This window comes from Bubalus kerabau, chromosome 6 (assembly GCF_029407905.1).
Source record: "Bubalus kerabau isolate K-KA32 ecotype Philippines breed swamp buffalo chromosome 6, PCC_UOA_SB_1v2, whole genome shotgun sequence".
Lineage (NCBI taxonomy): Eukaryota > Metazoa > Chordata > Mammalia > Artiodactyla > Bovidae > Bubalus > Bubalus kerabau.
The window spans coordinates 98,479,943-98,496,078 of record NC_073629.1 but is presented as its reverse complement, the minus strand read 5'-3'; the positions used below and the strand labels follow the sequence as shown (position 1 = coordinate 98,496,078).

The 16,136-nt window shown below is 36.5% G+C and overlaps 1 protein-coding gene across 4 annotated transcripts in view; it reads right to left on the bottom strand.

The window, feature by feature from the left end:
• The window catches only part of SPATA6 (spermatogenesis associated 6), a 160,172-nt gene continuing 144,036 nt past the window's right edge, over positions 1-16,136 (bottom strand). For all 4 annotated transcript variants that reach the window (XM_055585959.1, XM_055585960.1, XM_055585961.1 and 1 more), the window contains one exon: positions 1-1,929. In XM_055585959.1, the coding sequence (XP_055441934.1) occupies positions 1,749-1,929 (181 nt within the window). In that variant the 3' untranslated portion in view covers positions 1-1,748. The remainder of the gene's footprint in view (positions 1,930-16,136) is intronic.

Sequence of the window (16,136 nt, the reverse complement as noted above, 5' to 3'; positions counted from 1 at the left end):
TGGGTTAATCAATAAATATTTAATGAGCACCAAGTATGTATCAGACTTTCTATTAGATGCTAGAGCAAAGCATGTTTATGCCAGGATTTCTTACAGCCTCAAACATGCTAATGTTTTTACTAAGGTGACCATATGTAGTTTGCCTGAACAATTTACCACTGTTTTTTTCAGTATTACTAGCAACCCCTTTTTATTCCTGTCATCTTACCCATGACTCTCTAAGTTTGAGTGGTACACAGATTTTTCCTAAACTTACATGACCAATGTAAATACTTGTATTTACATTCCTAAAGCCATCTCTTAGAACAGCAGTCTACAAACATGGTTCAGGAAATGCTGACCTATTCCGTTCCCTCCACTGATAACTGAGGAAACCAGGACCAGAGATCTGTAGCCTAGGATACCTGGCTCATGTCTCTGATGTGCTTCCAATACATTGCAGATTGCCACAGATAAAACAATCAACATGAAGCTGAAAAGTCTTATTATTAGATAACAGGTATTACGTACTTTCTCCAAGTAGAAAAATAAATCGCCCAATTTACATACCAATTCCAACTTAAATAGAGTTCAACTCAAGTATTTTAAGATCATAACTATAAAATTAACCAAAGATGGAATCAATGAGAAAACATTATCTTGTAGTCAACTCTTAAAGTTTGTAAGTCAAGTTTATCATTTCCTGTTCTCTGCATTTCTTCTACTCTCTTTAATAAATACAAGGTAACTGATTTCTTTGTATCTTCAAAGCCTAACTGTCCTCAGATGTGTTTGGAGCCAGGGTAGAGGGGAGAGGGGGAAGAAGTTAATTTTATCAACCAACAACTTTTGAGTACAAAGAGTTATGCTCTAATATTTCCTCCCCTTTATGGTTCCCAGGTTTGTTTGTTTTTTTTTAAAGTAAGGTTGCTACTTTCATGGGCTATTTGATACCTATGAATACTCTAAAGAGATTAAATTACAACATAAATCCCTTATTCTTTATGAGTTTCTACAAGCTTTTTAACAAAGGCTATTTTCCGATTCTGGTTCCACCAAAAGTTTTGACTCTAGGAAAAAACAAAGCAAAAAAAAAAATCTATCTTTAAAAATCAGTTATTCATATCTGGGGTCACATTTGGCCATTCCTATTTCTCGCTATCTGTTAGGCATTTTAGGTAACTTAGCTAGCTCTTTTAGAGGAGAGGGAGTAAAGGATTATAGAAACTTTAAAAAGAAAGCTATATCTTAGGAGCTAAGACATTAATAGCCTTTTCTTAGGGAGCAAACAGTAGAAAATACTAGTTAAAATAGAGTTTAAACTCCTGGGAAATTCATCTCTGTATATGTTTTTTTGCCCATGACCAAGAAATGAAAATTAATAATAAAAATAATCTTAGACAAGATAACCAGTCGAGCAAATGGAAAGAAAATTACAAGGTGATGAAGGCAGGAGAGCATTTTTAGAGAGAATATGTTCTTGGATTTGTAGCTGGTGACATGAGAGACATGTGACAGGACAGCCTTCTTGTAATCAGAATGGAGGTTTTGACTGTGTTGCAGAACTGTGAGAATACAGCACTCTCTACTGTGACTGGAAAAAGAAGGCTTGCCCATGTTACTTTATCATTTGAAATAATAAAGTCTAACTACTGTGCTCAATTAGAACCACCTGATTAAAAAAAATAAAAGAGTACAGATATTGATCACATCAAACATTTTCATTGAGAAGTTGACAAGGACACTCATACAGTTTATCGCGGCTGATCTCAGAAGCTTTCCTGTGTACGAGAAACAGAACTACAGGCCTTTTTGTATAAGTTCCTGTATATCTTGTCCATGCTGTTCTCAAAGATGGGTCGGTGGGATTTTCCTTTATAAGAGGCTGCCCTGTTGGACCAGTATTCACCATCATCCAAATGGAGAGTGCCACGTGGCCGTTGAAATGAGCTATAGAAAAGGATATAAAAGATTAAAACAATAGTGAAGCAAAATGAGAGGTGGGATATAAAAATTAAATATTTACTAAGAACTTTATAGGCTTGATAACACTTTTTTATTTGTTAGAAATGAAATACTGACTTTTTAAAAGGCTAAGTTTATTTTTTAAACAAATAATGAACCCACTTCAATAAATCAAGTACTTATGATAGGTAAGACCTCTCAGGCATGTTAGATGTGCCATGTAAAACTGTTACGTTCTTGCTATTAAAGGTTACAAATATTTTAATCATCTATTTGGAATCTCAATCCACAGAAAACAAACAATTTCTTCCCTGACTTATCAGTCTCATGATTTTACAGTACTTGTGAACTGTGAAACAAGAACTCTTGAAGCTGGATATCTATAAAAAGAATCTGCTATTTCACCTGCAGTCAATCTGCCACATGAACACAATAAAAGTGGTCATGAAAAAAGGCACAAAGTGGCTTAGAGCCTGACACATCCTTAGAGCCTGACACAGTGTCGATGAGGATGTAAAATAATGAGAACACTTATACACTTTGCAAAACTGTTTGGCATGACTCAGTAAGGTTACATACACAACTCTAGCCAACCCCTTGGCTCCTAAGTATCCCAGCAAAATTCTTGCATGTGTGCACCAGAAGATATGTGCCAACATGTTCATAATCACACGCTTCGTAATAGAACTAAAAACTGCAAGCAATCTAAATATCTGTTTATGTTACAACAAAAAATTGAGCTGTGGTGAGTGCATACAGTGGTATAATATGCAGCAGGGAGAATTAAAGATCTACGGCTACATGCATCAACATAGATGAAACTAAAAAATCAATTCAGTGGAAAAAAGAAAACTTCAAACAATAAACAGTTAAAATTACATTTGTGTAGAATAGTTTAAAACAATGAAAATTAAATAATTCATTGCTTAAGGGTAGATACATGTGTGGTGTAACTATAAAGAAAAAAGAGAAGGGTTATCAGAAAAATCACAATAGCAGTTATTTCTATGGAAAGAGGTGCGACTTGTTAGAGGCATAAGGTTATGTTCTATTTCTTAAGTTGGATGATAAGTAAATGGGCACTCCTTTTATTGCTGTTGCTATTTAGGACACACAAGTCTTAAGTATATACCTCTGTTACGGTTGACATATTTTATAATAGCATTAAAAAATGCACTTCTGTAAATCGTGTTAAGAGGTGTCTCTATCTCCTGAAGGCTTTGCTAAAATGGGAATCTACCTCATATATTCCAGCAATCTTACTAGATTTTATCAAACTTTCTTTACACCTGGTACCACCTCTTTCACACTGGAAAATTTTGAAAATGATAACATGATTAACCTTACTTTTACTTTGTCCATTCAGTTTCAGAGAGATAATTAGCACAATTTTAAATAATGTTAGTATAATCTTTAAAATATTTCAAAAGGCCTTAGCCAAGTCTGCAATGCTATTGCTTTCATATAGTTTACACCTTTTATTAGCTTAGCTTCATAAACAGTCTAGCCAAATAAACACAAGTTCTTTCATACAGTTTCTCATAATCCAAACTTCTGCCTAAAAACAGTCACTCAAAACAGTTTTTTGGGCATTTTGAGTCAAATGGTAAAGAAATCACATACATAAACACATTAATAGAATATTTCTGCATATACTCTGTACCTCTGCAAATATTCTACAAGTCTAAGGCCCCACGTTTGCCTCTGTTCCCTCATACTACTTTCAGTTCGGTTCAGTTGCTCAGTTGTGTCTGACTCTTTGTGACCCCATGGACTGCAGCATGCCAGGCTTCCCTGTCCATCACCACCTCCCAGAGCTTGCTCAAACTCATGTCCATCAAGATGGTGATGCCATCTAACCATCTCATCCTCTGTCGGTCACTTCTCCTCCTGCCTTCAATCTTTCCCAGCACAGGGTCTTTTCCAGGGAGTCAGTTCTTCGCATCAGGGGGCCAAAGTATTGGAGTTTCAGCTTCAACATCTGTCCTTCCAATGAATATTCAGAACAGATTTCCTTTAGGATTGACTAATTTCCAAGGGACTCTCAAGAGTCTTCTTCAACACCATGGTTTAAAAGCATCAATTCTTCAGCACTCAGCCTTCTTAATGGTCCAACTCTCACATTCTTACATGACTACTGGAACAACTACAGCTTTGACTAGATGGATCTTTGTCAGCAAAGTAATGTCTCTGCTTTTTAATATGTTGTCTAGGTTGGTCATAGCTTTTCTTCCAAGGACCAAGCATCTTTTAATTTCATGGCAGTGGTCACCATCTGTAGTGATTTTGGAGCCCAGGAAAATAAAGTCTCTCACTGTTTACATTGCTTCCCCATCTATTTGCTGTGAAGTGACGGGACCAGATGCCATGATCTTAGTTTTCTGAATACTGAGTTTTCAGCCAGCTTTTCACTCTCCTCTTTCACTTTCATCAAGAGGCTCTTTAGTTCCTATTTGCTTTCTGCCATAAGGGTGGTGTCATCTGCATATCTGAGGTTACTGATATTTCTCCAGGCAATCTTGATTCCAGCTTGTGCTTCATCCAGCATGGCGGTACACATGATGTACTCCACATAGAAGTTAAACAAGCAGAGTGACAATATACAGCCTTGACATACTTTTTTCCCTTGACATACTTTTTCCTGGAACCACTGTTCCATGTCCAGTTCTAAATGCTGCTTCTTGACCTGCATACAGATTTCTCAGGAGGCAGGGAAGGTGGTCTGGTATTTCCATCTCTTTAAGAATTCTCCACATTGGAAAGCCCTCATAATACTTTAGGAGTCCCCATATGTTATCTTTTGTTCATTTTATTGTATTTGCTTTATTTGTTGCTGTGTTTTGTTTTACATCAAGTCATGCACTAATTAATATTCACAAAGCACAGATCTGTACTTTATGTCCCTGTTGTCCATAGTCATCAACTTTACTGCATAATAATGTCCTTTTCTGAACTCTGTATTTTGCCAGGCTAGTTCTACCACAATAAACCTACTCAACACAAATTTGAATTTCTATTAAGCCACTACCCAAATCTCAGAAAAGCAAGCAATAGTAGGGACGTTAACTTTGAAAATCATTGTGTAGGTTTTTCTGATATTTTAAATCTAATTCCTAATATCTATCATAAATTATTATATTTAATGCCATCAGGCATAGATTTGCTACTGCTTTGGTATTATTAGACAATACTTTTTTTTCATATCACAAAGCTGCTTTAAAATATCAATGCCATCTCAATGGCTTGCAATGAATAAATAAAGTCCAGTAACCTTTTTAGAAGCAACTGTGAACCTGGAAAGTTTCTGTAAAAAAAGAGCTGAAGTGGTCAAAACAGATATCCTAAAATGCTTTAAAAATCTTGCAGATTTTGACAGGGAGATATTTCTTTTTAAAATTGTAAAATTCTCACTTTAGTAGACAGTATTGTAGTTCTCTGGAAGGAACTGGGAATTGGCTCATCCTGTAAGTCTGAATTGCAAAGTAGAGATGTTTGCAAAACAGGTCCTAATATAGCCCATGGATAGGTGCAAACAAAGAACAGCAGAATCTTAAAAGCAACATTTACTTCTAGACATAGAAGCACTGGCTATCTAACTAATAGATTGTGAACATATTGAGTCAATTCTAATTTTCCATTACTGAGAACATTAATAAGCTTAAAATTGGTAAGCAACACTAGAACATCTTATTATAGTAATAGGCTTTTAAAGACCACACTTCTGTATTTTACTAAGAATATCTCCAGCATTCATTCATTCAAAGCACTCAAAGTTCCTACTCTACAAAGCATAGCATCAGTGTTATGTAACATAAAATGGTTATCTTCAAAGCAGGATAAAATTGCTATTTTATTAAATGCAGCATAGATATATTTTTTTTTAGCAATTTTCTCTTGCTACTTCAATAGGGAGCTCTCTATTTAATTATGACAATGCTATAAATTAAAAAAAAACACAAAAAAGAATAGAGACTAGATAATATCTGTGAACTAAGCACTTTCAAAATTTAAATGTTGTTAAGATATAAATTATAAATTTTTAAAGCCTTGCATATATTTAGAGAAGAGAAAGGTCTTGCGCAGCTTAATATGTACTAGGATACCAAGGGCATGACTAGGTTTTATACTCAGAAAAGGAGGAACTCACTTGAAACCCTGACAGTGTTTTTTGTATCAGTATGAAATGAAGACCAGGTACATACCACTTTACACACGGTATTCAGATAACATATCTATAAAGTGATATACATGAAAAAAAGGTCAGAGGGTAAGATATATGGCACACAAATGATATATATTAAGAACAGGTGGCAAGAATACACAAAAGAACTATAAAAAAAGATCTTTATGACCCAGACAATCACTATGGTATGATCACTCACCTAGAGCCAGACATCCTGGAATATTATGTCAAGTGGGCCTTAGGAAGCATCACTATGAACAAAGCTCGTGGAGGTGATGGAAATCCAGTTGAACTATTTCAAAATGCTGTTAAAGTGTTGCACTCAGGTCAGCAATTTTGGAAAACTCAGCAGTGGCCACAGGACTGGAAAAGGTCAGTTTTCATTCCAATCCCAAAGAAAGGCAGTGCCAAAGAATGTTCCAACTATGGCACAACTGCACTCATTTCACACGCTAGCAAAGTAAAGCTCAAAATTCTCCAAGCCAGGCTTCAGCAGTATGTGAATCGAGAACTTCCAGATGTTCAAGCTAGATTTAGGAAAGGCAGAGGAACCAGAGATCAAATTGCTAATATCCGTTGGATCATCAAAAAAGGAAGAGAGTTCCAGAAAAAACATCTATTTCTGCTTTACTGACTAAGCCAAAGCCTTTGACTGTGTGGATCACAAAAAACTGTGGAAAATTCTTCAAGAGATGGGAATACCAGACCATCTTACCTGCCTCCTGAGAAATCTGTATGCAGGTCAAGAAGCAACAGTTAGAACTGGACATGGAATAGCGGACTGGTTACAAATTGGGAAAGGAGTACGTCAAGGCTGTATATTGTCACCCTGCTTATTTAACTTATATGCAGAGTACATCATGTGAAACGCTGGGCTGGATGAAGCACAAGCTGGAATCAAGATTGCCTGGAGAAATATCAGTAACCTCAGATATGCAGATGACACCACCCTTATGGCAGAAAGCGAACAGGAACTAAAGAGCCTCTTGATGAAAGTGAAAGAGCAGAGTGAAAAAGCTGGCTGAAAACTCAATATTCAGAAAACTAAGATCATGGCATCCGATCCCATCACTTCATGGCAAATAGATGGGGAAATGATGTAAACAGTGAGAGACTTTATTTTCTTGGACTCCAAAATCACTACAGATGGTGACCACTGCCATGAAATTAAAAGATGCTTGCTCCGTGGAAGAAAAGCTATAACCAACCTAAATAGCATATTAAAAAGCAGAGACATTACTTTACTGACAAAGATCCATGTAGTCAAAGCTATGGTTTTTCCAATAGTCATGTATGGACGTGAGAGTTGGACCATAAAGAAAGCTGAGAGCCAAAGTTTTGATGCTTTTAAACTGTGGTATTGGAGAAGACTCTTGAGAGTCCCTTGGACTGCAAGGAGATCCAACCAGTCCATCCTAAAGGAAATCTGTCCTGAATATTCATTGGAAGGACTGATGTTGAAGCTGAAACCTGTTGTAAAGAATAGACTCATTGAAAAAGACCCTGATGCTGGGCAAGATTGAAGACAGGAGAAGGGGCTGACAGAGGATGAGATGGTTGAATGGTATCACCAACTCAATGGACATGAGTTTGAGCAAGCTCCAGAAATTGGTGATGGACAGGGAAGCCTGGCATGCTACAGTCCAGGGGGTCACACAAATGAGTGACTGAATAAATATACTGGATGTATGTATGATGGATGTATGGATAGATGTAAGTAAGGAATGTAGGAAGGAAAGATTCAAAATCCTGGAGATCAGGATAGATGATAGGGAGAGGCTTTAATATGAGGTAATAAAATCGTGAAAGCATTTTGCATCTTTAAAGATACAACAGAAAATAAAATGTCATAAAATATCATTAAAGCCATGAAGAGACTTCTGGTTCAAGATGCTGGAATAGAAAGATATGTGCTCATCTCCTACTGCAAGGGCACCAAAATCACAACTAGCTATTGAACAACCATCCACAGGAGGATCCTGGAACCTACCAAAAAAGATACCCCATGTCCAACGGCAAAGAAGAAGCTGCACTGAGATGGTAGGAGAGGCACAATCACAATAAAATCAAATTCCACACCCGCTGGGTGGGGGACTCACAAACTGGAGACCAATAGTACCAAAGAAGTTCTCCCACTTTTGTGAATGTTTGGAACCTGACATCAGGCTTCCTAGTCTGGGCACCCGACAAAGGGACTGGGAATCCTCAGGGAATCCGACCTTGAAGGCCAGAGGGATCTGATTATAATACTTCCACAGGGTTGGGGGAAACAGAGACTCCTGTCTTGGAGGGCACAAACAAAACCTTGTGTGCACCAAGACTCAGAGGAAAGGAGCAGTGATTCCACAGGAAACTGAACCAAAACTACCTGCTAGTGTTGGAGGGTCTCCTGTGGGGGTGTGGGTCAGCAGGGGCCCACCACAGGGATGGGGGGACTGGTGGCAGCCGTCTGGGAAAGCCCTGTTTTGGAGGTCACCCTTAACTCCCAAGGGATGGGTCACCTCAGGCCAAAAAGCTACCAGAGAGGGAGCAAACCCTTCCCATCATCAGATAGTCAGATCAAAGATTTACTGAGCAAGACCCTGCCCACCAGAGCAAGACTCAGTTTTTCCCACCACAGTCCTTCTCATCAAGAAGCTTACACAAGCCTCTTAGCCTCTGCCATCAGAGAGCAGACAGAAGAAGCAAGAATGACAATCCCACAGGGAGTAAAACAAAACCATGTTAAGAAAGTTAATTAGTATGAAAAAGCAGAAAGTTACATCCCAGATGAAGCGACAAGATAGTGTCAGAATAATGATAGTGGTTGATCCCGCTGTCAGAGGATGTCTGCAGAGGGGTAATTTTGGCCAAGATCTCAAGTTCCCTTTTGACTTCTGCTGAGAGAAGCTTCAAGGCAAGCAAGTGGGTAATTACTTTGAGTGTGATTCCCTCATATTTGAGATGGAAAGTAGAATGGGAGTGACTTCTTGCCCTATTATATAACTTGGGGATAATATCATAATCATTCATCCATGGACTAGTGTCTCCCTAATACACTCTCTAGTCTCTCCTGAACATATTTACAGCCTATGCATACACATAATATTCTAGACGACCAGGGATAGATAGAACTTTATCAAGGACAACTGTGGCTATCTTGTCCCTGGAATTTTATTGTCTGTCCATTAAGCAGTAAGTAAGATCTCAAGTACTCCCTTACTGTTTGCTATTATCAGAATAATGATAGTGAATATGATTCAGGATCTTGGAAAAAGAATGGAGGTAAAGATTGAGATGATGCAAGAAATGTCTACCACAGACCTAAAAGAACTAAAGAACAAACAAACAAGAGATGAATAGTACACTAGAAGGAATCCATAGCAGAATAACTGAAGCATGGATAAATGACCTGGGGGACAGAATGGTGGAAACCACTGCCACGAACAGAATATAGAAAAAAGGATGAAAATAAAAGAAGCCAGCCTAAAAGACCTCTGGAACAACATTATCACATGAACATTCACATTATAGGGATCCCAGGAGGACAAAGAGAGAAAAAGGACCTGAGAAAATATTTGAAGAGATAATAGCTGAAAACTTCCCTAACATGGAAAAGGAAATAATCAACCAAGTCTTGGAAGCACACAGAGTCCCAGGCAGGATAAACCCAAGGAGGAATACACTGAGACACATAACAATCAAACTGACAAAAATTAAAGACAGAGATAAAATATTAAAGCAACAGGGGAAAAACAACAACAACAAAAAACATATAAGGGAACTCCCATAAGGCTGATTTCTCAACAGAAACTTTACAAGACAGAAGGGAACAGCATGACATATTTAAAGTGATGAAAGGGAAGAATGTACAACCAAGAATACTCTACTCAGCAAGACTCTCCTTCAGATTTGATGGAGAAATCAGAAGTTTTACAGACAAGCAAAAGTTAAGAGAATTGCACCACCAAACCAGCTTTACAACAAATGCTAAAGGAACTCTCGGCAGAAAATAAGAAGGAAAAGCCCTACCTAAAAATAAGCCCCAAACAATTAAGAAAATGGTAATAGGATTACCTTCAGGCAAGATTTAATTACCTTAAATGTAAATGGATTAAATGCACCCAAAAGACACAGATTGGCTGAGCAGATGAAAATATGTGCATGTATGCACTTCCACTTACATTACTCTACTTGACCCCCCAAATTGTATGCAGTTATTTTATATTGTTAGGTTAATCATGTTCCCATTATGACTTGCAATTGTAATTATCTTTTATTTTTCATCTGGCTATTGATTGTGAAAACTGATAAACATCTTTTACTATTGTGATTATGTAACTATTACTCACTTAATACTACTGTATCATGATTGGTCAACAGAAAAATTATAGAATTCTATCTCACCAAAACTACCATTTAATAGAAAAACCTGTAATCACTTTTAAAAATCCATATGCATATCAGAATTACCTTGGAATTTTTTGAAAAAAAAAAAAAAAAAGACATCAAGATTTCTTGATAAATTATAGCAGTAGTTCTCAAACTTTAACACACATCAGAGTCATCTGAAGGGCTTATTACAACTCAGATTATTGAGCCTCACACCCAGAATAACTAAATGAATATGTCTGAGATGGGGTCCAAGAATTTGGATTTCTAACAAATGCCAGGGTATTTATGATACTACTCATCTAGGAACTACAGTAAATTATTGGCTTTTCTATAGAAATGTGAAACTTTAGGGAAAAAACTGGATGTTGTTTAACTTCTTTTACTATTCACATAAACTATACAGTAAACATTAATAGAAGTTTATTCAAACAAATTTACTGAAGACTGGTTACTTACAGGTCACTTACTTCCCTTTCTTGGATGTGTAGAAATGAGTCACTGACAAGAAATAAGATCTTATAGCTTTCATCATCATTAATTCCACTGTTGATTCCTCATCTAGAGATGTTAGTAAATATCACAACCATAAAATGTGTTTACTTAAGTAATGCCTTAAAGCTTCAACAAATGCAATTGATCATCATTAATAAAGGGCTTAATTTTAATATCTGAACTTTTTTTTTAAAAACTGAGCTCCTAGTATACATCAGAGACCTTGATACACAGTCAAAAACAAAGGCAGGCAAAACATCGGTGCCTTATGCTTAACACGAGGAGGCAAGACAGACACAGAATTAAACAATCATTATGAGATAAATACTGCCAATTGAAAATATATATGTGAGAGGAAATGGTAGGATAAAGGAAAAAATGACAGTCTAAGGAGATCCAACCAGTCCATCCTAAAGGAAATCAGTCCTGAGTGTTCATTGGAAGGACTGATGTTGAACCTGAAACTTCAATACTTTGGCCACCTGATGCGAAGAGCTGACTCATTTGAAAAGACCCTTGTTGGGGATTTTCTCCCCGGGACTTGGAAGAGATGAACCTGAAAGAATGACACTCGGACAGTCTCTTGCAAGGACTGACAAGTTTATTTCTGCAGTCAAGCCTTTTTATAGAAGCAGGAACAAACAGCTTAAAGTATACGGCCAGCAGAGCACATACAGGGTTAACACATAATCAGTAAAAACATTTCAAGGACAGTGCGCTCTAAGTGACTCATGTGCTTATCCCACAACCCGTTTTCTCAAGTAACATCCCTATTTATTACTAAATCTTGGCGCCGAGCATAACCAAAGGCAGGAGATGTTTTTCTGTCCACAGTACACAAAGCCGGGTACTTCTGGCCCTTCGCCATTTTCCCAAGGACTTTCTCCTTTTAGGGCTATTTTGTACTACACTTCCCAACAACCCTGATGTTGGGAAAGATTGAAGGAAGGAGGAGAAGGGGACAACAGAGGATGAGATGGTTAGATGGCATCACTGACTCGATGGACGTGAGTCTGAGTGAACTCCGGGAGTTGGTGATGGACAGGGAGGTCTGACATGCTGCGGTTCATGGAGTCGCAAAGAGTCAGACACGACTGAGTGACTGAACTGAACTGAACTGAACTGCTGAGGTCATATAAGGTATCTCAGAAGATGGAATAACTTGAGCTTAGTCTTAAAGAATGGATATAGACATTCACTAGATAAACAAGATTGCATTGGTTATTCTCTATATCATACTATAACAGAACCAAGGCACAAATTATCTGAAACATCATAATATACCAGGTCACACAAAATCCAAAGAATTCAAATCAGTATTAAGCAACATTTTTCTCACTTAAAACTGAAAGTTTATTCTTGTTCAAGGGACTTTAAATCTATATATTATTTCAAAATTTTTTTCCCATTTACTAGGACCAAAGACAGCTTTTTGGCTATGTGTTACACCTTGGTAAATTCATCAAGTTAATTTGATAGTGAGCAATGGTAGGAGATTAAAACTACAGTCAATCTGTGTTATTCAAAAACATATAGTCAAAGTTTAAACTAGTCACTTTGAGATTATGTTATAAACAATTTCATAATGATAACATTTATGTTGAGCATATTCCTACTGTTAGTAACCTGCAAAATATGTACAAGTAAATAGAAAACAGTTTATATAAATAGTCAGTTCCATAAAAGGACAACATAGCTAAAAGTTCAGGGCAATAGTTATAAATGGCCATCTCATGTTCTAAACATGAAATTAAAATTATTTTTATACTCTTTTCTATTTCTGCAGCCAACTCCCATCATAAAGTATCACCCCTTGCCTGATCTTTAGTTAGGACTAATTCTCAAGCTGGATAGTGATGCTAGAATTATACAACAATGTAGAGAATTTTCAACATCCATAAAACTGAAGAAATTTGAAATATATACAGAAGGTATTAAACAGAGAAAGAGCATCTCAGGACCCTGGTAATTGGTAACTGTACAATAGCAAATGTCTAAAATTTCCTGAAAGACAGGCAGTACGAAAGTTGAGAAGGACTATCTTCATGGTAGTACATTCTTTCCCCAATCCAGCTCTCAAATCCCAAATTATTAGAAGTAAAATGTCGCTTAATAATTTCTTAATAAGAGATTTTCTTTCAAGTGAATTTCATATTCAAAGGTGATAGAAGAGACAGGATAGTTAGCATGGGAAATACAATAACAAGTACTCTGATAACCACAATGAATATCTAGACCATAAGATAAAGGATTGAGTCCTGGGCATAGATTTTTCTGGGAAAAAAATATGAAAGAAAATAATTTCTCATTATGAATATTCTTTATTTGATTGTCATTATATTTCCCTTTAGTTCTTTAATCATAGCTGCTACATCCTCAGGCCTAGCTCGAGCTGTTTTTAATAATTCATTTTCCATGTGTATGGGTCACACTTTACTGTTTCTTTGCATATCCCATAATCTTTTGTAAAGAACAACAATTTAGATAAAAATTGCAGCAACTCTGGGTTCTGTCTCCTTACCTAGAGCTGTTGTCATTTGTTAGTGACTTGCCTAGACCTATGCCGTGGAGTCTGTTTCCCTTGCACGCTGTAGTTGCTGGTGTCTCTTGTTCTTTTCTTCTTTTTTTTAATTACTGTTTCCATTTTTAAGCCTGGCCTTCTAGAGGTTGCCCCGGGTCAGCACAGCTTAGTGACCAGCAAATGATTGGTCAGAGTCAATAACCCTATAAAGTTTCCATTTTTTGCCAATGGATCTATGTGTGGCTTAGGGAATATATTTAACGTTTATCTGGTTGACAAAACTGCCCTGGAGTTTGCTTTCTGCCTTAACAAGTTCTGACATTCATCCATGGACTAGTGGCTCCCTAATACACTCTCTAGTCTCTCCTGAACATATTTACAGCCTATGCATATACATAATATTCTAGATGGCCAGGGATAGATAGAATTTTATCAAGGACAACTGTGGCTATCTTGTCCCTGGAATTTTATTGTCTGTCCATTAAGCAGTAAGTAAGATCTCAAGTACTCCCTTACTGTTTGCCAGTAGGATCATTATTGTTTCCATTAATCCCTCTACACATGTCATTTCCTATACTATGCTCCATATAAAGTCAGTCCCCTCTGGAAGAGGAACTGCCTGTCTTTTGGCATAACTGCCCCAGAACTTTTGTGCCAAGGATCTGGGGGTCCAGGTGGGCCTTGGAGCTCCAAGGAAAATGGCATAGACTCCTAACACTCTTATAGAACTTCAGTAGATTTTCTTGATAAATGCTTCTCAATTTGTAAGTTTTTAGTCAATTTCCAGAGTCCTTAAGTCTTTTTTTTTTTTTTTTTTTTTGATAATTCCATTCACTTTTGTTGCTTTTGGAGGAGAGGATTTGCTGCGATCCTCACTCAGCCATTCCAGAGGTCCATGTGGATTCCCCTTGACCCTGGTGTCAGAGGATGTCTTCAGAGGGGTAATTTTGGCCAAGATCTCAAGTTTTGACTTCTGCTGAGAGAAGCCTTAAGGCAAGCAAGTGGGTAATTACTTTGAGTGTGATTCCCTCATCTTTGAGATGGAAAGTAGAATGGGAGTGACTTCTTCGCCTATTATATAACTTGAGGATAAAACAAATAATATCATGATCAGTTCAGTACCTTCTGGAGCTAATAACAAAGGTACTCTTATAAAATGTCTTGAAGCATTAACCACTCTGTCCTATTGTTTCAATTATGTCCTAAGGGTCCAAGAGAAGAGGCAAGGAGTATAATGTAATCTTAAAAATGTGTCAGCAGAACTTTCCTGATGCTCTGCTTAACTCTCTCACTGGAGGGGTACTAAAATAGTCTCAGGTGACCTAAAGCTTAGCTATTAAGATTGCCTATGAACTGGAAAAAGAACCAATACTAAGGTTTAAGGCAAACTTTAAATAGAAACAAGTGCTTTTCCAAATATGGTCCTTATATTACTTGCATTAGAATCATATACAATATTTTTAAAAATGCTGATTTCTAGGTCTCACTCCTATATATAAGGAACCAGAATCTATGGAAGTAGAAAGTAGAAATCTATATTTTTAGAAGCAATATCAGGCATATAAAATTTTGAAAATCAGACCGTTTACCAACCCTTTATCAACCCTACTCACTTCTTACCCAAAGTAGAATTAATTATGTGGATATAGAACACAAAATTGGAATGCTAATCCATATGACAATAATTTAGGGAACAGAAGTCTAAGTAACAATAATAAATGGTAAAAATTCTTCCTAAGGTATGTACTTTCTTGAACCTTCCTTTTCCTGTTTGGATTGTTTCTTCTTCAAACTCATTTAAAATACAGGGAAAGTAGAGTATTTCTCTAAGATTGGAAAGCATTAACTTTGGACAGGAGTTTACATTTATACTCTGTGTAATGAACACAAGGAAAAGTCCTCACATGTTCATGAAATACTTACATGAGCCTACCATGGTAAAGATCAGAGATTTCAGTCCATATCCCTGGTTAGCAATAAAACATATTCCATTATCTGGAACTTTTTTCCTTACACTTGTTCAGAAAACTCAGGAAGGTGGAAGACATAATAATCAGTGGTATAGCATCAATCAGTCATACAGACTCAGAGAAATTTTAGTTATATAAACTCAAAATTTACACATTCAGTTTTTAACACCACACTTAACGGCAATTAATACAGAGTTTTCAAAAGTTTTCATGAGATTTGTTAGTATAATTTTGCAAAACATTTATTATTACTACAACATTTCTGAAATTTTAGGCTAGAATAGCTGAATTTCTCCTATACTATTGAAAAATAATTTTTAAATTATAATAAATTAAAATAATTAATTTAAAATAATATGGACAAAAATTATGAAACCTGTTGTTTGGATGAGAGTTAATACATCCTGAAATAAATTAGGACTATGTGGATTTGCAAGACAGCCAAATACACTGTAAATTTTAAGTAGAAAGAAAGGCAACACCATTAACTGACCATATCTGTTTTCATTGAAAATTTTCAGTAATGCAAACATTAAAATATTTTACTAGGATTTTATATAGCTAAAATAAAATATAAATAAGTAAATAAATAAATATAAAAATTTGCCACAAATCCTGCAGATTAAAAACAAGGTTATTCTGATACTAACTA